Source organism: Ochotona curzoniae, unplaced genomic scaffold, assembly GCF_017591425.1.
Source record: "Ochotona curzoniae isolate NIBS_2020 unplaced genomic scaffold, NIBS_Ocur_1.0 contig_2318, whole genome shotgun sequence".
NCBI classification, from domain to species: domain Eukaryota; kingdom Metazoa; phylum Chordata; class Mammalia; order Lagomorpha; family Ochotonidae; genus Ochotona; species Ochotona curzoniae.
In genome coordinates this window covers 6,314,463-6,340,002 of record NW_024465419.1, presented here as the reverse complement: position 1 = coordinate 6,340,002, position 25,540 = coordinate 6,314,463, and the positions used below count along the sequence as shown (strand labels likewise).

The window sequence follows — 25,540 nt, the reverse complement described above, 5'->3', positions numbered from 1 at the left end:
TGTGTGTCTCAGTCTCAAAATAGGGAAGCAGGATGCAAGTAATAGACTTGACCACTAAATGTTTACTGATATGTACTAGTTAGGTAATAGCATTTCATTGTAGAGGAATAAAGAAATTCTTCTAAGGATGTAAAAAGAATGGCCATTGTGGAATATTTAAGATATATTTTAGAATCTTCAGGTGCTCAAATGTCTTTTGTAATATGATTCATCCTAAAATAGACCTTTGACAATAAGGACATGTGACTCAGGAGTGGAGGTGTCCACATGCTTTGCCTGAAGCTTTGTCTCAATTCTTAGATATGAACATTCCACAATGACTTTATGTATGGTGCTGACTCGTAATTTAGCAATGGATAAAACTATTATCGCCACCTGTAATATGACTAATTCTTGCATACTGGGGAAAAACCCCCACCTTGGTCAGTTTCTGAGATTTAATGTGAGTGTAAGTTACCACCTTATGCCTTGCATCTACTACCATAGTCAATTTCCCCCTATTTTGTCTACTGAATTGCTGAAACACACATTCCAAAAATTTTAATTTATGTGCTGCATGTTTAGCAATTCTCCCAAATGGTGTGTGTGTGTGTGTGTGTGTGTGTGTGTGTGTGTGTGTGTGTGTGTGTGTGTGTGTTGTGGAAGAGGAGACAGAGAGAATGAGAGGAGAGGGAGGAGATACGCCCATCGGTTGATGCACTATCTAAAGGCAAAGGCCAGAACTGGGAGCTGGGAACTCACATGGTGCTGAGTCTCTAATTAGTTGTGCCATCACTGCCACCTGCCAGGCTCTGTATTTGGTAGGACACAAAGCAGCATCTGGAGCTGGGAACTAAAAAGCCGGTTCTCAGCAGTGCACACAAGCAACTTAACTTGTGCTTCAGTCAATAATGCTAAAACCTTCTGCCAAAGTGATTCTTGAAGGTATAAACTGTGTCAAAACAGTTACCTGATTTCTGATATACTGCTTCTGATTTTCAGTGAGTTCATGAACAAGTGATTTAGCACTGGACATATAAGCATAGATATTTTTTGTGAAGTTATTGTTTTTTCAGATTTTTAAAACATACTCGCAACTAAATGTGTGCATAGTGCACATTTTTAAAGTGATGACTGAAACTGGTGAAAAACACCCTTGTGCTATGAAAAACAAAGCTTCCAAAATTCACTTAGGGCTCAACGTTGTGACATAGCCTGTTAAAGCTGCCTGCTTAGATACCTGCTTCCCATATCATAGTGAGAAGTTCAGAGTTCAGTTCTCATTCTGGTCTCTGCTAATGCATATTGGCTGACAGCAGACAATAATAGCTCAAGTACTTGGTCTCTGCCACCCACCTGGAAGACCTGCATAAAGTTCTGCACTGCTGATTCCTGCTTGCAGGACCCTAGTGTCTATCGGATTTTGAGAATTGAATAAAAAGTTTAGAAATCTCTTTTTCCCTCTCCTCTCTCTCTCTCTCTTTTTCCCTCTCCTCTTTCTCTCTCTCTCTCTCTCTTTCTCTCTCTCTCGTAAGTGAAAACTAAGATGCCAAAAAAACAGGGAGGGAGAGAAGAAGGAAAGGAAGAAAGAAAGAAGGAAGGGAAGGAGGGAGGGAGGAAGAGATAAAAAAGAAAGAGAAAAGGAGAGTAGCAGGATGGAAGGTCTCATTAGGATATAATACTTAATTATTATGAAGCATTAGCTTACAGTAAATGGATTTTTCTTAATGCAGAAGGTTTTTTAAGCTTTTATAGATGGACATGGGGATGACTAAGGCATAAAGACGGAGGAAAAATACCATGAAAAATAAGAGCTGCAATGTAAGTTCTGGCAAAAGCAGTTTTGTGTCCCTTGCGCAGGGAGAAGACAGACTGTACTGGAAGTTGCAGAATGGATGTGTTGTCATGATATGCTCACACACTGGTATCATCAGTTGCTCTGTGGATTTATAGCCACAGAGTAATGATCCTCTGGGTCCTCACACATCTGTTAAATAGCATCAATCACAGATCTCTAAGGAAATTGGAGAACTATTTCTTGCTTCTATAAGAATTATTTTCTTGGTTAAATCTTCAAAATTATTTTTCATGGGAAAAATGAATAATTAAGCAGGATCCCTATACACATCTGGAAAGTACACCCAGTAGTCATCAAATTGAATGGTGTATAGAATTAAATTTTTTTAACCTGGTAGAATTACAATAGATTTGACACATGAAATCCTCACTAAGGTGTCCAACTTTAAATGAAAAATGAGTGTATTTCTAATGGAATTTAAATTAGAAAGAAAACAGTGTTAAAAAGCAGTATTTTAAAAGCATATTGCATATCTCTTTTGGACTAAAGAAATCATATTGTCGTTTCTTTATGTAAATGATTTTGATGAAAGCTAATATAATAATCAGGATTATTTATAAAGCAGAGAAATATTTTAAAACATTTGTACTTCTCTTCAAAAATTGTATTTCATAAATTAATTCCAAACAAATCTTTATTACAACGGTATACTTGTTACAATTTAATGGATCTATTATAATAAATATTTTATGGGATTTCCCTTGTACACATTGAATAAAGACTTTCAAGGAGAAAACAATGATTCGTTTACATGAATGTCAGCCAACGTGAATATTATTCCTTAAGATATGCATATCATATGATAGGAAATATGTAATTGTCATAATATCATCTGTAAGTGTTGAGTGATAAGTAAAATCATAGAATATAATTATTTTAATTCTTTAAGAAATGATATCTGGAAAGTTTCATAGATTAATTTGACAACTTTATATTTGCCCCAATGATTTGAAATGAAATACTCAAGTTTTAAATGTCATTTTCCAATAAAATTTCTAAGCCAGCAAATATGAAATTTAATTCAGTAATAACAGGAAATATTCCTTGTGTATAATAGATGCTTAAATATTTTTTTTTGCATCTACCTATGTAAAACTTCATAAATGCTACTGAATGTTTTTTTCGTTACTGTTTTTTTAATTGGGATGTCAGATTCACAGAGGAAAGGACAGAGAGAAAGAGCTCCCATCTGCTGGTTCACTTCCCAAGTGGCCACAATGGCTGGAGCTGAGCTAATCTGAAGCCAGGAGCCAGGAGCTGCTTCTGGTTCATGCAGGATCCCAAGGTTTTGGACCATCCCCTACTGTTTTCGCACTGGACAGCCATGGAGCTGGAAGGGAAGTGAAGTAGCCAGGATATGAACCAGTGTAGATATGGGATCCTGATGCATACAAGAGGAGGACTTTAGTCACTAGGCTAATCACCAGGCCCTACTAATTCTTAAAAGAAAAATAATGGATAGAATAAATCAGGAAGGATTATTGGTGAAAATGATTATTAAAACAGCATAGGCTGTTTGTATGCCTTAGTGTAAGATGTCCTGTAGCAAGTGGTGTCATCAACAAGTGTTTAAAAACAACTATGTATAATCACATTTTGCCCAGAATGCAGATTATTCTCTATTTATTCTGGTTTTTTTCCCTAAAACCTGAATTTGAACTCCACTTGGAAATGTGTCCATGTATTTTGACACTTATATATCCTTTAAGAGCATCGTCTCTAGGAAATAAAACACAAAATGCTATTTATTTGGAATTGATCAGAAATGCTTAAAATATTTGAAGTCATTGAATTTTAAGAAATTATTGAAGTGCAGAACAGAAAGAACATATCTAAACTAGTAAAAATGTTCTTATTGGTAATTCTTCTGTGAATGTGAATATTACAAACACACTGAAATGTGTAGCTTATCTTAACATACAAAATATGATTATCACTTCACATGTACAGAATGATATTCTTTCCTAAATTGTGTTTAATCATTAGGATTTGCACATTATACTAATTTTATTTTACATATAGCCACTTTTAATGGATTAATGGGCATTTTCTTTTTGTATATGTTAGCTTTTATGATGACTTTGGATTAATAATTTTATGTGTTTATATATCATTTAAAATACATCATTTCACATATGTATATATATATAATTTAAAATATATCATTGTGTATTTATTTATTTGTCTCTATTTTTTTCATTTTATAGTTCCTTAGGCTTAGATTTCCACTTCAACCACTAAGTTATAGTAATAATATAGTCAATCAACAATAGTCACAAGTTCATCATTCTAAATAAGTGTATCATAACTTAATATCTTAACTTAATGCCTACATATTATATGTAGGTATAGACAATGTTAAAAAGTCTGGCAGCCTATTGTCAAGACATATTTAACAGTTTTGTTGGGAGTCCACCTTTTATTTAGAAGTAGAGATTCATACTGAAATGCGGCTTCACTACACAGTGGACTTGACTCCATTATACAGTTCCTCTAGATAAATACAGATATACACATGTTTACCTATTGATCTTGTATTAATCTTGCATTAATGGTTTTTGTATATTGTGCTGTTTAGGATTTTCATGTACTTTGCTGTTAGTTCCCAAGCATTTTATGCCTTGGAGTTATTTTCTTTTCATTTTCTGATTGTTAGCGTATAGAAATGATAATTTGGGGGGGAAGTTCCTGGCATTCTTTTTTCAGATTTTAAAGAAAAACTTTAAGCTTTCAGCTTTTGAGTTTATGATGTTGATTGTGGGTATTTCATAGATGGCTTTTAGCACAAGCGCTTTTCTTTCTCATCATAGTTTATTGACAGCTTGTATCATAAAAATTGGTAAACTTCCAAATGCATTTTATTGCAACAGTTATGATGATTATGTGTGTGTTTTTGATCTTTCTGGTAATTGGATGCATTACACTATTTTTTTCATGTGTTGGGAAAACATTTCATACAGCAAAATATCCGTGTGTTAAATGACTGAATCCAGGCCTCAGTATTTTATGGAGTATTATTTTATTTTGTTCCCAGTGAATACTAATGAATGATTTTCCTTTTCAGTAGCATCTATGTTGTGGCTTTGATATTAGTCTTAGCATTCTTAAAGAAGGAGTTAGCAAATGTTCCCTCTTCAATGGTTTGAAAAAAAAATTTAGTTTTACTTCTTTAAAAATTTATGTACAAGATATATTTGAGAATTTTGTTTAATCTTTTTATTCAAACTTTTAAACCAAATTAGTCATTTATTTTGATTTTGTTTTTCCATCATTTTTGTGAAGTAACCCTATAATACTGAGATGGAATGTAAAATTAAATCATTCGAGAAGAAGGTAAAATTACACACAGTTTTAAAGTAATTAGCATATGTTAGATATAAACTCTGCCTTCATTCATCTGTCAAAAATATTCAGTTACTGATTTCCATTATTGTTGCATGATTTATTTACATGAATTTCATGTAAATAAAAAGTGGAAAATGAAAAAGTAGGAATCCCTTTGATATATTACAAGATGTTGAGACTGATGTGAAAGAAAGAGGTTAGAATCTTGTTAGACGAAGAGCTGAGCCAATTGTTATTTTTATTTTTACTTCTGATACAGAAGCCTCGGGCTCTGGTGATAAACTAAGTTCATAGCATCAATAGCTTTAAGGAGCAGGAAGGGTGGAAATAATTCTTTGGTTTTAGATCTCAGACTCAACCAGATGACTGATTAGAAGCCGGCTGCTCAACTCTTTATTCCTCACCAGGCAGCAAACTGTGATTGACAACATGTGCTAAATGGGCAGGCACACAGCCAGAACAAGGAAAGACCGAGCAAATAAAAATGCAGTCTCAATCCCTAAAGACTGTGCAGTCACTGAATACAGGCAGCAAGAACAACCAGCAAAGAACAGCCAGAGCCGCGGGGAATAGGGATGGGAAGTCAGTGTAAGATTCTCTCTGAGCTTTCAGGAACATTTCCAGGGAAGGAGAGACTCTTGATACCGCCACATGGTCCAGGAGCACAGCTTTGGGTGCAGATATCTTCTGGCTGTGCCAATGTTTGGATGAAGTAAGGACTATCGCTATGCCCATCAGTTCAACATTAAAAGAGAGAGAGAGAGAAAGAGGGAAGATGAAGGCCATAGAGGAGGGAGGAGTGCTGGCAGGGATATTGGAGAGGGTAACCATCCAGTCTTTCTCTGTAGACAGACTGGCAGGGCAGTGATTTGAAGCAGAGGTGGAGAATATTCTATTAAGGGATGATTTTCTTTTCTTTTCTTTGTGAAGTAATATGATTCATTAGTTTACTGAAAAATGTCCATTTCTGATTTGCACTTTAAAAACAATGTAAGAAGCATATAGGCACATAGAAAAGAAGGAAAAAAATTAGGATATTATTTTAATACTTCATGTTTTATGAAGATAGTCTTAAATTATGCAGGCAGGAACTTCCACTTACAATATTTATATTAATAATACAGCAGGTAAGCAGCTGCAGAAATGTCCTTCTTACCTAGAGAGAGACGTCACATTCACAATTCAGAAAAGAGAGGCCCAAGGAAATGCCTTCCGCAAAAGTTATATTAAAAAAAAACAGAATTTCTTTAATTTATGTATAAATCAATTAAGATTTCACTGAGTTTAACCTTCCGCTTCCACTAATACAGCAGATATGGTGATTCTTAGTATTTCAGAAAGTTCTACATGTAATTCAGCCACTTGGGGTAAGCACACAAATTCTCATGGGTCTTTGTTTGTTTGTTTCCCTTATTCCCTCCAGAGACCTTGTACCGCTACGTCTGTAGCTCTTGTTAGTTTTCTGTGAAGTTTTGTTCATATGGCCTGAATGCCTCTCTGTCCAGCAGGCGTTTGTTACTGCTGTGTGCAAACCCAGCAGCATCTTGAGTTCACCTCTATGAAGCTTTTTCTCGCTCAGGAATTCTACATTTTCTGTCTCTCATCAGTAGAGAACTTTTGATGAACATAAAAACTTCGGATGTTCTTACTCCTGCTGAAACACTTCCAGCTATTGATATTCTATGTGTTTAATGTGGTAAACTTTTAAGAAAGAGGGAAAGAGAAAGTGAATAAGAGAGAGAAATAGAGAGGGAGAGAGGGAAGACTGCTATCTGCTGCCTCATGTTACATAAATGCTCTTACCAGTCTGGGCTGGATATAGGGCTGGACGGAGTTGAACGTGGGAGCTGTAACTCAATTCTGGATTGCCATAAAAGGATAAGATTTCAATTATTGGGTCCATCACTGCTGCTTTCCAGTGTTCATATTAGCAGAAATCTGGAATTAGGAGTGGAGCCAGGGATACAAATCAAATTTCAAATTACCGCATTTTTAACCTAATTTACAGAAAACTTTTTACATTCAATAGGAATTGAAATTACCTATATATTAAATTTCATTGTTAAGTCACATTGACTTGGATTTAAATATATTGCTTCATAATGCACATGAGTGTGTTTTTAAGTATCTTTTGCACAACCATTCCTGGAGATGCACAGCCACTCTCTTATGCTGAAGAAAGGGCATCCATTGTACATCTTTTACTAATGGATGGAAACAGTTCAGGTTAAATATGTTCCTGGTGCCAAGGGATTAATTTCTTTGCTGGGTGCATCTAAAACTTTCCAAATAAATCCTATCGAACAAGGAACATACTAAGCATGGGTATTGTCAGGCTTGTTAAAGGGTCTATGATTTGGAAACTTTTTCAAGTGTCTTTATATAATTGTAATGAATTGAATATTTTTTTTTAATTCGCTTTCTCATTTTTCTCATAAATACTAGCCTCTAGCACTGCACTTGCATTGAAAGAAACAAAACTAGATTTGAACTGTAATACTGCAATAAGGTGGAGCAATCCACCATGGGGGGAGGGGAAGGGGAGGGAAAGGGGGAACATCAGAGCCTATGAAATGTTGTTATAAAATTAAATGTAATAAAAAATATATGTAAAAAAAGGGAATTACTTGTCTAAGCTACTCTTCCTTTCCTGCTGGCTTTTATAATTTGTTTTCATAGCAACTGCAGAGGGAATACTTCCACTGAATATTTATTTTAAATTCTCAAAAGGCTTTCCTCATTAAGTTGCCTTAAAGTAAATGTTATACTTTGTTTGGAATTCTGACTGAAAATATTTCAACATACATATGTTGTCCTCTAGTGTCTGCATATTCAATTCCTTCTGTGTCTTGCTTGTTCAAATGAAGTGGATACAATATGACTCAAAAGTATTAAAAAATGAACTACAGATAGCAATTCTTTTATTTTTAGCAAGTAATCATTTAATACCTGTAGAGGAACACAGAATTAGATATTTCTCTAATGAAGAAGTTATTAAATGGGAAAAAAATTAATATCTACAGGTGAAATTTAGTAGAGTTTTCATAGCCAGCTTAAGAAAAAATTTTACCTGCTCTGCAATTTCTATGTGTAAAATAGAATGTTAATTTTTTAAACTCACTGATCACATATCCTCATACATTTTTGAAGTTTGTGCTGCGGTAACTCTTGTTTTTATTTCTGACTTCTGTAATTTATGTGTAATTGCAGATTAAAAAAATTAACCGAAACTTTCCTGTGAACCAGCAGGTAAGACTGAGACTTGGGAAGTCAAGTCAATTATTTCTTTAATATTATCTCTTATTAAAAGCTAGTCTTGATTTGATGTGTATGCAAACATAAATATCACCAGTTATTTGCCAACTGTGTGGAAACATAAATTTAAAGATTTTTTTTTCAAATGATGTAGCATAATTGCTTTTTCTAATCATAATACAAGTACATTTTAAATATATGTATCAAAATAAATTAAAATTAATATTTTGATAAAATAATGATATTTGCATGCAGCATTGAATAACCTGGAGTTCTGTTCACACTAAAGTGTTTCAGTGTATCTGAATTTGGGGGAGAATTAATTTTAATTTAGCTCAAAGTTTGAAAGAAAGGCAGAATCTGTTAATGATGTTTTGAAAGAAATTCAATTAATACACAGAATGATGAAAATGTTATTTAATTAATCAAGAAAGATGATAAACTTTCTTACTCTTGACATTACCTCTGATTTACAACCATTGGTCTAAATCTATGTGCTCAAAATGATCATTTGTAAATTATATATAAATCACAAATCAAGCTCCAAGGTAAAAAAAAAATAATAAAAAAGAGAAACACTTTTAAATCCTGTTCACTTTTCTCGGTCAACCACTTGTTGGGTTTATTTTTGAGGATTAATTGATAAACGATAAACATGTGTAAATTATCAGTACATTGTGTTATTATCATGAATGATACTGCATTTTCTTTGGAAAGGAAAAGAATATATGTTTTATGAAGATTATGTCATTATAACGTTGTTTCTCCAGGCTAGCCCATACAGCTTTGTGTAACTGAAACTCCCATCAGAATCACTAGGCATGGAAGTCAATTATCTGTGTCTAGGCAGCTCTGAATCAAATCTCTTCCGTCCTGAGCCTTACCTGGGTTCTCCCTAGAGCCCTTACCTGTGAACCAAGTTGATAATTTGAATAGACGCAGAGGTTAGAGCTACTGAGGCTCATGGTAGTGCAGCATCTTTGTTACCACATGTACAGTAGAAAAAGCAGAGCTGCAGCCCAGAGCCAGTGCTGGCACCTGAAGAGCTTCCTGTATAGCTTCCTCTATAGCTCCTATCCTGTCCCAGGTGATTCTGACACAGGCATTGCAAAGGGACACCTTGATACGTAGAATGTATGTACTTTGCAGTGCTTTAGTAGGGGGGAATCAATTAGTGGGAGGTTAAACACGAAGAAGCATCATCTATGGGACAGACTGCATTGCTCATCAGTAGTGAGAGCTGTTTTACAGTCAGATATCCGCCCCCCAAAATGGAAATCAACTGGTTTTGAGGATTGTTGCCACAAATATAAATGATGAATATTTCTCTGATGTAAGAATGACTCTAAGACTCTAAGATCATCACCCGCCCTTGCCCTTTATAACCTTGACACATGAAATATTGATCAGCGATTTAATTTGATTTACTAAGAGTGTCTTGGTGCCTTGTTAACCGCTCAATTATTCCTTCCTTCCCATGACAAGTACATCAAAAACTTCCTGTGTTTTTATAATATTCCACTGCACAATAAAATGTGACAGTGCTTATTTGAGTAAGAAGCAATTCATGAATTGGGAAACACCAAATCTGAAGTTTGGTGGTCTTATGACAGTGATAGAGGCTAGCATTTATGAGAAAAATGAGAAAGCAAATTAAAAAATATTCAATTCATTACAATTATATAAAGACACTTGAAAAAGTTTGTGGAGTGCTGAAATTGAAGGAAAGCTTTGTTTTGGAACATGAAACTTCTGAAATTCATGTGATTTCTCATAATACACGCTTTCTAATGAATTTTAGAAATAGCCTCATACAAATGCCTTATTAAGTTTAATTTCACTGAAAAACTCCTAGTTATGCGATTACAAGTTTATTGGCTATTTTGATTGCTTGAGTAAATTTTGCTTTTTTTTAATGTAGGTCATTTTAAAAAACACTGCTTAGGTTAATTTTTCCTGTTTGCAAATCAAGCAAGGTTGAAGTCCCTTGGTTATCCTCAGGGGCTTGTTGGCTCAAATATTCTTCTAGTCTGGTCCTCATTTAATGTGTGTTAACTCTGCAGGGTCAGTTCACTGACTAGTGGTACAGTGGTATTCCTTTCTGCCTGTTTTTGTTTTTGGTTTGTTATTAGTCAGAGAGAGAAATAGAGACAAAAACAGAGAGATGTGGAGAGAGATCTCCCATCAGCAAATTGAGTCCTCAGGTGTCTACAGCAAGAAGGTTTGGGTCAGTGCAAACCCTGGAACCCCGAACTCTTCATCACTCACAAGGAAGCCAAAGATCCATGCATCTGAGCCGTCTCCTGCTGCCTCCCAGGGGTGTGTTAGGAGGAAGCTTTCACAGAAGCAAATCAGGCACTTCAGTCTGGGATGTACACATCTTGCTCACTACAGCAAATGCTCATCACTGCCACCTCTGTTTTATCTACATCTGGAATAACAGCAATGGAAAAAGTGAAGGACAATTACATGTAGAATAAAGGAAATTAAGAAAAAATTTGAGGGCCTGGCACAATAGCCTAGTGACTATATCCTCACTTTACACATGCATGGATCTCATATGGGTGCCAGGTTGTGTTCTCGCTGCTCAGCTTCCCATCCAGCTCCCTGCTTGTGGACTGGGAAAGCAATCAAAGACAGCCCAAAGCCTGGGGATCCTGCACCCACGTGGGAAACCTGGAAGAATCTCCTGGCTCCTGGCTTTGGATCAGCTCAGCACCAGCTGTTGCAGCCACTTGAGGAGGAACCAGCAGACAGATGTTCTCTGTCTCTGCTTGCTTTTCTCTGTAAATTTGGCTTTCCAATAAAAATAAATAAAACTTTAAATAAAAATTTGATGCCTAACCCTTTATATTACATAAATATCTTACAGTTTTTATACATAGATATAGATCTAGATATAGATAGATAGATATACACATACACACTCAGACACACACATAAAAGTATAGATTATATTAGATTACAGATTATATCTGTATTAATATAGATTATTATTATATAAAACATACAATTTTTGCATTAATTTTCTTTACTATAATAGTGTTAAATATTCTGAAAGTTTATTTTAAATGTCAGCATCTCATAATTCCAAAATTACAATAATAATGTCCTCATAGTGTTTTAAGTAGTTGTAAGCACAAGGTAACCGATTTTTCTTCTCTTTGCTGCTCTTCAAAATGAGAATGGAAATTTTTTGGAAGTAACACTGGTTGAAAATGCAGAATTTATATCTATGCCTAATAAGAAAAACTCCCCTTCATTGCATAATAACAATGCTTTAGAATGTAAGGTTACAATCTCTATGTAATTAAATCCTTTAGGAAACTGGAAGTTAAAGGCATAGGTAGTCCCGTTTCTTATCCCTATTTAGCATTGAAGTATGACTGTTTCCATGTACTGGACTAAATTGCAATGAGTCCAATAATCTTCATATTCAAGTCAAGTGTTTTAACAGTAGCAGCTGAATGTTTGTACAAAGAGTGAACTTTTTGGTATTTTAGCCTGATCTAGGACCTATCACACACACTGTTAATATAGGACCCGAGAAATAGCAACTCAGTTCTGCACTAACTACCCCTCTCCTCAGATCCACGGTTGTATAAACTAAAACTGAAATGTCAATGAAGTAGTCACAGGATATGGTTAAGAACTTGCATTTTTTAACATATTGGTTATTCAATACCATGTCAAATAATTCCATAATGTTGTAAATTGTTATTGAGGTTATGTTGGGGCTTTTAATTGATCGGGGTGATATTCTGCCAGCTCTGCCTTCAGACCAGTGATAGTCTCCCCAAGAAACCATTGCATTTATCTGAACAATAAGATGCTGGACTCTATGCTTGGTAAATAAAGTCAGTAATCTGATTATGGTTTAATTATACATCCATAGATAAGTAGAAGTTAGAAGTAAGATAGCTTCATAGATGATACATCACAAATACATAGACAGATATAGAGAACACAAATGGATTATAGAAACAGATGAACTATATATAATCATATTTAATCTTCTGTTAAAAACTCAGGTATAAAAAGTTGGAATATTAATGGTCGGAATATTAATGCAGTTAGAGCTAAGTTAAAAGATTGAGAAAGGTAATGTCAAATTCCAAACTTCCTGATTAGCAAAAGCAGCCAATGTACTTGACACACTTGCTCATAAAAAGATCCCCAATACCCGCTTTCAGACATCTCACCAAGCCTTAAGGGATACTCACCTCTTTGAATATTCCAAATCGGTCATAGAAAATCTAACCTGAGAGGAATACCCTATAAACCAATGGAGTTGCAGAATCTGCTTTCTATCTCCACAGCTGGTCTGGAATTGCCAGTGAATCGGTTTGTACACATTTTTTGAGCATACTTGCATACACATAATCACCTTATGTTTTGTCCATGTGACTGCATAACACTTCATTGTGGTACTTGACATCATAAATGTGTTAGTTCATCAGCTACTGCACATTGGTTTCATTCCAAGTATTCAGTTACACAGAAAAAGCTGTCATAAATATTTCTTTACTTATACCAAAGGCGTATATAAACAGAAGGAGCAACAAAGAGAGCAAAGGTTCTTTACTAGCCCCTGCTGTCACTTAGGGTTGTCCAGTCTGAAATCAGAAATCGTGAACTCAATATCTTCTCCCGCATGAGCGGCGGGATCAAATCACCAGAGCCATTGCCTGATGCCTTCCAGAGTACTGCACTCACAGATAAATGGATCAAAAATAAAAGCAGGCTCAAATACAAGTAATCAGACATTGAGATGAGGCGTGCCGAATGACATCCTCACTGCTCCAAATGCCTGCCATCATTCTGTAACTATGAATAAGGCTTTATTGACATAAAAATGAAACCAAAAGACAAAAATAATGTGTGTATACAACCTTTTTTTTTTCTCATGATCTTCATCACGTTTAACACAATGTTGTAAGCTGTAATATTAGGCATTGAGTTTGTTTCCAAAGAACTGCTCCTGAGGCAGAAACCATGTTAATATCAGCTTTTCTACACTCTTAAGTGAAGAAAATTGAGGACTTTTAGGATGTTTAATTACTAGAAAACAGTAAGAGGTCTGGAGTAGTCAAATCAGGGTTTGGAATTATATATATATTAATTTCACTTTAAAACTCTGCCCAGATTATCTATCCTTAACCAGTGGGAGGATTATACAGAAACAGTTTTATGTCAGTGAAAAATTCTCTGATGAAGCTGTCCTGACTGACTGATTGAATAATGGATTAGCAAATTGCTAAAGCTTTGGCTGACTTTCTCAGAACATTCTCGCATTGAGCAGATGCTATCCTATGGTCCTTCATGGAACCAACAAGTAAAAGCCAATGCATATTCTCCAGAATGCACCATCATCATAATATTGACTGACCTGCCACTTACTTTGACTGGAGGACTGCCACCCTTGGTTGTCATTGCTTGATTTTGCTTTGTCTTCAGGATCAAACTAGTAAGGCCACAGTTAACTGCCTGTCCCAGTTCTTCCAAAAAGGCATTTTATCTCAGTTGACAAAAACAGTCACGGAATGCTCTGCCACTGACTACTCTGATCTGTTAACGATAATGTGTACCACAACTGAACATGCAGGCAGCATGGAGTTTGCGAGAGGGTTCAGTGTGGGCGATGATCTCTGCTAAGGTTCCATGTTGTCTGCAAGTGGAAATTATCATATAGGTGCTCATCATGACATCTTTAAGATGAATGAAGCTCAGGCCTATCATGGAAAGTGGGCTGCTGAATGGTGGATTTTTTGTTTGTTTTTTTTAGCAGTTCAAGGCTTAGGGACAGAGACTGCAAGGAAACTTTCTTTGCTCACTAACTCTATGCCTAGAATAAATCACTCTCACTTCCTCCTGTGTTTTCCTAATTGTTTTCGTAAAACTGCAATGAGAGAGAGAGAGAGAGAGAGGGAGAGAGAGAGAGAGAGAGAGAAAGAAAAGAGAGAGAACAAGAAAAGGGACTTATTTATAAAACACTGAGTGTCCACAACCCAGACACAAAACAGGGTGATGTAGTAACATTATGCTTAACTGGGGGAGGTGAGATGGTGTACTTTGAAAATTGATTTAAAAAAATATCCTTTTCACTGTTGGATTACGATCGATTTGTTCTCATAGCTTACAGAGGGAAAATCTAAATAACTATAGTATTTACTCTATTTCCCATGTACTAAATGTATTTTCCTGAAATAGTGATGTGGAATACATGTTCTTGTCTCTGGAATTCAGATGCATGAACAAAAGCAGAATGCTCATTGTTGTAACTTTACAGAAGCCATACTAGCCTAATATTATTCTTCAGCAACATCATGCTAATTTTTATGCCTTACAAGTGTTTTCAAGAGGCATACTGTTCCATGATAAAACTTGAATTATTTCTTAAAATAATTCGATATGCAGAATATTTCACACATTCTTCGTTATAGATTCAGTTTAAAGATATATTGAGATTAATAACATGTTTGAATATTTCACCAATTTTAGCTATGCTTTCTTTAATACAGTACCATTAAATATTTTATTTACGCTCCCTAAGGTTTGTTTTATATTACATTAAATTTCACGTATTGGAGAAAAAATTTATTTTTATTTCAGTTGTCAAGTTCAATTGATTTTGTAATATGTTATACAGTATATTAGAAAAGAATGCTCCACCTTCAGGTTGAAATGTGAAATTTTACTGTATATGCTGCCTAAGCAAGTACTTAGATAACAAATTTAATGTAAAATTGGAAATTTATACATCCAGCTACAAGTTGGAAAATTTGGAATAAATCATGGCTATACTTTTTGTTCTTTTTATAATCCTGAACATATTCTACCAAAAGTATGTCTCTATGTAAATATGACTGATTCCCAATATTAACTTGAGTACACAGCAAAGATTTCTCATCTATCATTTATACCAATTCCAGACACAATTTTAAAGTCTGGAGTACAAAGTATAAGAATAATATTTATCTGGATGAAGCCAGGCTGGGAGACTTAGTGGTTGTGGTTAAAAAATGAAGATTGTAAATTAGACTTAGAATTCAACTCATGAGAAGGTTGGAGCAATAGAAAATATAATGTCAGACTAATTTAGAAAAAAAGAATAAATAGACAAGTTTACTAGATTAATCAACATGTCCTTTAGGCATATAAATTAGAATGGGCCTTGCTTAATATTTTCAGAGAGGTAATGATCACATTTGTAAAATTTCAAGTGTAAGAATCCAATGAAAGGAAATTTGGAAAGGGTATGGTGATCCACACTTTGTTGTTCTGGTGTTACTCAGACTAATTAATTTGTCAAGCTTCAAAGTATATTCTGACAAATTTATGTATGGTAGAATGTTTTCATAACATTTATAGTTATTTTTAACTATTCAGTGAAACTAAATGATATGTGAATTTGCATTTTAATTACATAATCCTACCTACTGGGGCATGAGTGAATTTTATTTGCAGTTTGAACTGGCAGATTAGGAAAATAACTACAATGGAAGTAATTAATATGTATTTCCTTTAATAACAATAATTGTCAAATATTTTGAAAAATATGTATATTTATGTTTGAAAGGAAGAGAGAAAAGGGACAGAAATACAGACACTTAGCCCTCTTCTATCTTGTGGTTACTCTCCAAATGTCTGAAAAAGTTCAACATCTAAACTGTGAATTTTTCATAGCTTTTTTTTTTTTGTACTCCAAAAAAGTCCTTTCTTTGCTGCATGAGCTAACCATGAATGTGTTATGCAAATCAAGGCACATGTACAAGAGGGCTTCGAAAAGTTCAGGGAAAATTGGAAACAAAAATGGTTCATTTTCTCAAATTTTAAAAAATGTTTTGAGAATATTACGCATTAGTAATTTTCATTGCATTTGCTTGTAATATACACATTATCTATGTATTTTTGACATAGCCTCAGGAAATACGGCAGCTTCATTCTCCTCAGTGGTTGTGCCTGTGGCTGAGATGCTGAAGTTGGGAGTCAGGAACATAACCCACCACTCCCACGTAGGTGATAGAAACCCGTTTATTTGAGTCACCATCACAACATCTCAGGTCCACAGGAAGTTGAAACCAGTAACCAAAGCCACAAACTGAATCTGATGTGGGACATGAAAATCTTGATTGCTAGGGCAAATGTGTCACATGCTATCCTTTGAATAAAGACTTTAAAAGGGCGGTACGGGGAAGGAGAAGGGAAAAGCATAACCAATTGTATCAACAATTGGATTTATTTTTATTATTATTAATTTTATTATTATTAAAGTACTTATTACCAATTGGAATGTGAGAAATTACTGCCTCACAGGAACTACATAATACCTTACTATCACTCCTGGAATAATATCCAAAGCCATGACAAGAAAGCATCACTAAGAGTCCCATCAAGAGAAAAAAATCTCAATTATATGAATAGAGAGAATTTACTATACTTTTAACTGTATATGAAGTCTTAAATAAACACAGGACAGATTAAGAAGATATTAATAGAGTATTACAGATTTTGCAGCTATGAAAAGAAATCACAACATCCAGATTTGAGAATAGAGAGGGGGCAACAAATCAATCAGGGTTTCCTAGAGAAACAGAAAAAAGGAACACATTATTTCTCTATTATCTATCATATATTTATATATCCATTTCATTACTCTCTGTTATTACTATCTCCATGAGAGGATGAGAGGAAATTGAAGGAATTGGCTCATGGGAGAATAGAACTGGCAAAGTTGGAATTTGTCGGATGGGCTCCCAGGCAAAAAAAAAAACTGAAAAAGGGTTTTTTAAGTCAGTTATAAAGTAGGATTTCCTTTCCATCAAATAATGTTAGTACTTGCTCTGAAGCCCTTCAAACTGTGTTTGAAAAATAGGTGGGGGCCATACACTGTCCTTGATGATGTGGAAGATAAACCAGCCCAAGTTGTAAATCCTAAACCAAGGACACTCACAGGGGTGCCTGGGGGAAAGCAGAGTCAGACTTCTGAGAAAGAGACGCTAGTAGTGAAAAGCTGCAGGTGTGTCTGAGCTAAGAGAAGAGATCATAATATCTGAAAAGAGAAATTGCTAAGTATGCCTTGGAAGGACACTCAGTGAATTAGGTCCTGAACTGTAAACATGATCAGCTGCTACTCCAGAAATGAACTGTTCCTTACTAGATAAGGAAGCCCTTGTGGGATGATACTTACTGCAAGCACAAACTCATGTCAACCAGGAAGTACATGAGAATAACCACATTTTAAGGCTCTTTTGAGCTCTTCTCTCCACATAGTTGGAAACAATTGGCAAGATACCATCAAGGCAATAACAAAGATATCAAGATGACCACGCTTGTTGTGGACTGTGTCTCAGGAAGAAGTAAGAGAGTTAACTCAGATTGGGGCAGGTTTGCATTAGATCCAATCTCTTAGCTTTTACATGACTCGGCTGTGCAACCAGTCCAATTGTTCTTTCCTTCCTTCCTTCCTTCCTTCCTTCCTTCCTTCCTTCCTTCCTTCCTTCCATTCTCTTTCTCACTCTCTCTTAAAGATTTACTTGGGTTTGTTTGTTTGTTTATGCGAAAGGCAGATTTAGAGAGAACAAGAGACAGAGAAAGATCTTCCATCTGCTGGTTTAATACCCAAGTGACTGCAGTGGATAGAACTGAGCCAACCCGAAGACAAGAGCCTGAAAATTCTTCTGGGTCTCCTATGTGGGTACAGGTTCCTACGGCTTTGGACAATCATCCACTGGTCTCCAAGACCATAATTAGGTAGCTGTATGGGAAACGAAAGAACAGGAACAAAAACCATCATCTATGTGGGATCCTGGTGCTTGCAAAGGGAGGATTAACATTTGAGCCCTTGCATTGGGCCTGTCATTTAAAATTAGCACTTAAGTTGTCTTTCTCTTCTGCAACTCGAGCCACAGTGGTCAACTTTCTAATCATTTACCATATTAAATTAATTTCCACCCAGGAACTTTGCATTTGCTTTAGATTTTTCCTATAAAATATGTTTTCTTTGAAAAGACCTTGAAACAATCACTGACTTCAGTCTTGTCACCAAATAGTCCTGCTATCTGTAGCTTTTCTATATTTCTATCTTCATTTTCACTGATTTTTCTTAAAAATATGTCTTTTAAAATTCTATCAATTTCTTTACATGAATATAGGGACAGAATGGGACAGCATTTCTGTCCCTTATCCACTTCTCAGCAACCACAATGGCCATGGCTGCATTGAGCTAAGCTCAAGCTGGGAACCTGGAGCTTTAACTGAGCCACCTGCACATACTCAGGAGTCCAAGCACTTGGACCATCCTGCCTTGCTTTCCTTGGCTATAGACGGGGAGATGAGCAGATGTGCAGCTGCCATAATTCCAGTGCATGTGCATGTGGGATGCTGTGACCACGGGAAACAGCTTTGTCTTCTAAGCCACTGTTACAATGAACTCTTTGTCATTTTGTGATTGCTGTTCTAAAACTGCAAAAATCAGAAGCAACTGGAAGGTCATAGAAATGTAATGAATCTTATCATCATAATAATACTGATGCAACATAAGTATTATCAAAATACATATGTATACCTACTACATATACATAAGTATAAATGTACATGAATATTACTACTGGTATATTTTCCTTTTATAATTCCTTTCCTGTGCAGTTCATTTTATCTAAGAATTGTTTTGCTTTAATTATAAGTACATTTATTTTTATTTGAAATATTTTATTATTCACACACCTCATGTACTTTACACACACACACTTTTAGACTCATAATACTTTTCACCCATCCTTCATTCCTTTAGCACTCATTACTGTCATATTATTTAGAAATATGAAATGTCTACATACTATTCACATAGAATCCTCACGAGATGCTAGATTTTATATATATATGTACATATATATATAAAACATTTAATAATCTAAATATATAAAGATGTCTATTTCCAGAAATCTTATCTAATGAGGGGTCTAGTTTAGTGTTCACAGGTGTGAGAATAAGCTGCTTAAAACAGTAAACAGGGCTACACTCAAGATGAGGTTCAGACTATTCTCATCTGACTGGGCAAGTGCTAATTTTCTTGCTAAGTAGGTTGTTGGCAGAATTCAGTTTCCCCTAACTGCATAACTGACACTGATGGCTCAGATTATAACTTGTTAGCTAGAGATCATCAGTCTGAGGAACCAGTTGGCTTTCCTTTCCATGGCCTTGTTACAGGGAGTACAAAATCTGGTTGTTTATTTCTTCAAGGTTAACAGGATATACAGTCCACGGTGTACTAACAAGAATTAATTATATATGTCAATATTCTTCAACAAGTTTTTTTTTCAATTGGAATTAAGCTGCCACCTGCAATGCTGACATCCTGTGTGTGCTCAAGTTTGCCTTGGCTTGTGTACTTATGATCAGGTTCCCTTCTAATGCACTTGGGAAAGCAGTGGAAAATGGCTCAAGTGGTGGTGTGCCTACAGCCACATGGATGGAATTCTAAGTTCTTGGCTTCAGTCTGGCCAGTGTTTGACACTTTATTTTCAGAGGGAACCACAGGTGGAAGATCACTCTACGTCTCTTTTTCTATGTATAACTCTACCTTTCAGATAAGCAAAATAAATATTAAGGTGAGAAAAGAAAATAGACTTAAATTTCTTTTTGATACAAATGCTTTTGAAATATACATGTAACAGAATCATTAAACATTTCATAAAAAACATGTTAAAACTACATATGATTTCAGAATTGATCTATACCATTTGACTTTATGTGGTCTTTTCAACTGATGGTTTATGATTAGAATGACATATGTCACTTCCCAAGCATACCCTGTATAAAAGCATTGCTTTTGCTTTGTCCCTGTTTAATCTATCCTATTGTTAACTTTTTTTGTTAGCTCTTTGCACACAGATGTATCCACAGTTCATCACGTATAAAAACTAAGCATTTTTATTATGTGTTTGTCTTCATTCTCTCTCACACAGTGTGAGGTTGTCCCACCACCACTATCATCTCTATTTTGTTAAACATCAGAGTACCCTGGATTTTAACTTAAGATGCATTCCAATAGCAAACTTTTTTAAAAATATGAGTTTTTAACAAGATTTATTTATCTGAAAGACAGTTATGGAAAGAGTGAGAGATGGAGCAGCAGAGAGAATCTTCCCTCTGCTGATAAAAATCTCCAAATGGCTATCGATGACTTGGGTTGCATCAGGCTGAAGCCAAGAACCAGGTGGGTGGAGAGCCCCATGCGTGTGTGACATCTTCTACTGCTTTTCCAAATACATGAGCAGGAAGCGGAAGTAGCAGTGGAGCAGTCGGGACTCAAACCTGTCACTATAAGGCATGGTGGCGTAACAGGAGACAGCTTAACCTTCTATACCTGCCCTGACATGAATATTTTAAAGTCCTTGACTTCTGATTAAAAATTGGGTTAAGACATGTGTGCTAGTGTCCATTTACAATAGCTACATGATATGTGAGTATATATCACTATTCTTTATGAGATTCAATAGGTAACTTTGTTATTATTATTATTATTATTGTTAATGCTTTTCTTCACCTGTGGGACATTTAAGGCAAGTAGCCCACAAGAATTAGAGAGTTAGACTTTATCGACCAATATACCAATATACCCATCAATGTTTGCCTTTCTTGGGTTTCTCACTTAACCATTTTCAGTGGCGGCTTCTACTCTTCATCAGCCTCTCTTCCAGACATCTTTATGGAAAAGACATTTAGGGCCCGGCGCGGTGGCGCAAGTGGTTAAAGGTCCTCACCTTGCCGCCCGGGATCCCATATGGGCGCCGGTTCTAATCCCGGCAGCCCCGCTTCCCTTCCAGCTCCCTGCCTGTGGCCTGGGAAAGCAGCAGAGGACGGCCCAAAGCTTTGGGAACCTGCACCCGCGTGGGAGACCCGGAAGAGGCTCCTGGCTGCGGATCGGCATAGTATCGGCCCGTTGCGCTCACTTGGGGAGTGAATCATCGGACGGAAGATCTTCCTCTCTGTCTCTCCTCTCTGTATATCTGCCTTTCCAATGAAAAAATAATAAAAATAAATCTTTAAAAAAAAAAAAGAAAAGACATTTAGTTGTATTAGTTTTCTACTGCTGTCACCACAAATTGACCTCATGTAGCAATTTGAACAGTGCAGATTTATCATCTTTTATTTCTGAAGGTCAGAAATCTTGCATAAGTCTTACTGAGCTACGATGAAAGTGTCAGCAGGGTTGTGCTCCTTTCTTGATGATCTAAAGAGGAGTTTGTCCTCTGACTATTTGGGTGGCTGAAGGAATGCATTTCCTACGGTTGCAGATCTGAGGTCCCCGCTTTCTTTCTGGCTCTCAGATGAGGCCATTTTAAGATTCTGGAAGTCAACTTGTCTCTCCCTATTGACAAGCAATGGCAAAACAAATGCATCTCATACTTTGAGTCCCTGTTCTTCATTGTTTCATCTTGTGTTTCTGATAGTTTGTTCTGCTGCCCTGGCTCACATTAAGGGCCTTTGAGATGATAGCAGTTCCAGCAAGCAGCTAAACTCCTCACCTTGCATGTGCCAGGATCCCATATGTCACTGATTCTAATCCCAGCAGCCCTGCTTTCCATACAGCTCTCTGCTTGTAGCCTTGAAAAGCAGTCAAACATGGCACAAAGCCTTGGGAACCAGCACGTGCCTGGGAGAACCAGAAGGGGCACTGGGCTCCTGGCTTCGGGTCAGCTTAGCTCTAGCTCTTGCGGCCACTTGGAGAGTGAATCAATGGATGGAAGATCTTCCTCTCTGCCTCTCTTCCTCTCTGTATGTCTGACTTACCAATAAAAAAGAATTAAGTAAGTAACATGGATTTATAATTATTTTTATGTGTTTGACTTTACAAATCAAATTAACTTTTTTTAAGATTTACTTATTTTTTTTTTCAAAGCCAGCACTAAGCTGATCTGAAGCCAGGAGCCTGGAGCTGCCTTCAGGTCTCCCAGGTGGGTACAGGGTCCCAAAGCCTTGGCCTGTCCTTAACTGCTCTCCCAGTCCACTAGCAGGGAGCTGGATGGGAAGCAGGGCCGCTGGGATTAGAACCAGCTCCCATACAGGATCCCTGCACATGTAAGGTGAGGACTTTAGCCATTGAGCTACTGTGCTGGGCCTCAAAATAACATTTAATCTTTGCTGTTAGTTGTGTATAGTTTTATGATTTGAGAGACATACATTTTCATAGAATTTAAGCAGTAGCTTAACATAGTTTCATTGTAGAGGTAAAACTTTCACAGGGCATATCCTATAAAAATCAATAACCTCAGCTTCTATTTAACTATGAATATCTGCATTTCTCAGTTTCCATTTTATTAAATATTATTGCATTGTATTACCTGCAGAGTTTCAGAAAGAGAGAGAATTCTACCTTCTGTTGGTTCATTACCCCCAACTGACCACAATGCTTGAGGTTGGGACAGGGCCAGTCCCAAGCAAGGAATTTCTTCCTGGTCACCCATGTGGATGCAAAGGCCCAAATAGTTGGGCTATCCTATATTGATTTCCTAGGTGCATTGGTAGGAAGCTAGATAGGAAGTGGAGCAACTGAAACTTTTAGCAGGACCCTGTTTGAGGCATGGGGATTATAGGAGACAGCATAAATGGCTATGCTATGGCCCCTCTCACTGAGTTTCAAAATGTAGTTTTCCCACAACTGGGAAAAACTTTCTTGGTGGGAAATTTTTTTTATGTTGAGCATTTTAAATAGGATGTTTATCACCTGTTAACAATAAGATCCCTTGTGAGATCTTGTTGAGGACCGCTTGTCTTTTCATATATGTACATTTATTTATTTAAAAGCATAGTATCTCTAATAAGCCATTTAGCATATACTTTAATAGTCCAATTTACTTCATTTATATTAATCCAAGAACAAATATTTATGACTTAATATTATGGATACATTTGCATTCATTGTTATGCAGCAATTTATAATTTAACATTTCTTTTTTGTTATCTTTAGTTGCGAATGCTTACTGTAATCTCTTTGTAGCATTATTCCCTGTTTCACTTGATATGAGTTCTAGAATCCTATTGCCTTAATAAGTGATTTTATGCTTTTGATTTGCATGCAACTTTATTTTTTTGTTATTGAGCCTTGAGTGCTATGCTTTGATAACTGACCACTACAGTTGGTAAAATCAGCAACATTACACAGCTTGTGATTTCTTTTGCTCAACAATTACAAAGAGTTCTTCATTCAGTTTCCATATTGCATTACTATACAACATTTAACTTGTTTTGTACATAAAAATCAACAATTTGCTATCATTTCTTTTATCAAATATCTGTTTATTTTTTCCAACTCACTTCCTTGGTTGGCAGATTATTCTCTATTTCTGTATGTTCTCATGAGTATTTTTTTCTGTACATACTCATGAGGAGAATTTTTCAATTCACTTTTATATATTTGAGACCATTGAACTTTGTCATGAACCCTTGATTAGCACATTAATATATATCAAATGTTTCTCCTGGTCTGTAGTCTCAGCTCAACACAACATCCTGATAGCAAATGTGAGAGAGATTTGCCCCCACATACCCACCAACCAATTCTGAGTTCTGAGCAGGTAACAACTGGATATCTGTTAATTCACTTCAGTGCTGGAACTGAGAAATCTCCAGATCACTCAGGCAAAGTGTTCAGTACCACAGACAGCAGCCCCTTCTGCTTCAGATACCAGTTCCAAGTGACCGGTTGATATTTGCTACAGTTTCAGTGTTTGCACCAAATCCCATCCACTGGCGTCTTAATCCTCACGACAATTGTGCTAGAGTCCAAATGGTAGTCCTTAGGGCATGAGGACTCCACTCTCATGAATGCATTAATGACAGTATGCAAAGGTTTGCACCAGTGAGTTCTCTCACACACTGTTCTTCTTCCAGCTGAGGGCACAATAGTCATCCTGCCTAGCTCTATTTTTAAATCTCTAAATAGTATTATTATTACAGTTGAAATGGAGGGAAAGAGAAAATGGAGATGGGGTGAGAGACATACTCCCTTGGCTGGTTCACTGTCCGTATCCTTCCAGGCCTATAGTTGGAGAGGGACTGGACCAAAGTCAGGAGACTGTTACTAAGTCCAACTGCCCCATTTATAACAAGACCCTAAATGCTTCAGTCAGCACTCACATGCCTCTCCCGCTGTGTATTAGCAAAAACTGGAGTTGAAAGCAAAGCCAACCTCAAACCCAGACACCCTGCTCCAGGAAGTAGGGGTTCCAATCAGGAACTTACTCAGTATCACCCCCTTGCACACACACATTCCTGTCCAATCCTAATTGAAGTTTTAATGCTGTTTACTCTGATATTCCTTTGTCCATTTTGTCTTCAAGTATGTGAATTTCATAATTTTTCTTCCCTTTGGAATTAAACACATTTTGCTTTTTGTTTTGGTTTTTAAGTTTCATATCTTATGCTGACCTTTATTTTATTTTTTTTCAGAGTGATAATAAGTAAGGCATAACCCAAGACCATATGTGTCTGGCTTTGTTTTCTTACTTTATGTTTTTTCTTGAAATAAATGGCTTAGTAAAATATGCAAGCCTTGTAGTGCATTCAGCGAATTTTGTCAAATCCATGTCCTTGAATGATTCAAATCTTTATCAAAATATTAGGCATTGCAGGTAGCCCAGAAAGTCCCTTCTAACACCATCCTCGTCAGACTTCTCAATCCCAGTTGGTAACTACTGATCATATGGAGACTAATATTATGTATCACTCATATGTGGAACTTAAAAGAATCGATGTCACTGAAGCAGAATAGAATAGGGGTTTCCAAGATCTGAAGAATGGAGCTGTGAGGAGGACATGATCACAAACCAACAACAGTGCAGTTAACTTGAATAAGTCATGGATATTCTAGGGGAACTGAAATCCATTCTACATTTTCCACTTGAAGCCATCAGATCTTTGCTTTCCTATTCTATAGAGGAATTAAAAAAAATCTTGAATCTCTACAATTTTATGACAATTTTTTATTTCAGCATTTTATGTTTATTATTTGTTATTTTTAAAACAGTGATATCTGTTCTTTCTCCATCACCTTTGGAGTAAGTTTGCAGAACACGCTACTTGCCCCCCATGCAAGGAGAA

General features: G+C 36.1%; 1 protein-coding gene across 1 annotated transcript in view; it reads left to right on the top strand.

Annotated features, from left to right (window-relative positions):
* SNTG1 (syntrophin gamma 1) overlaps positions 1–25,540 on the top strand; it is a 584,956-nt gene that overhangs the window by 470,582 nt on the left and 88,834 nt on the right. The window contains exon 13 of the mRNA XM_040972717.1: positions 8,393–8,431. Coding sequence (XP_040828651.1) covers positions 8,393–8,431 — 39 coding nt within the window. The remainder of the gene's footprint in view (positions 1–8,392; positions 8,432–25,540) is intronic.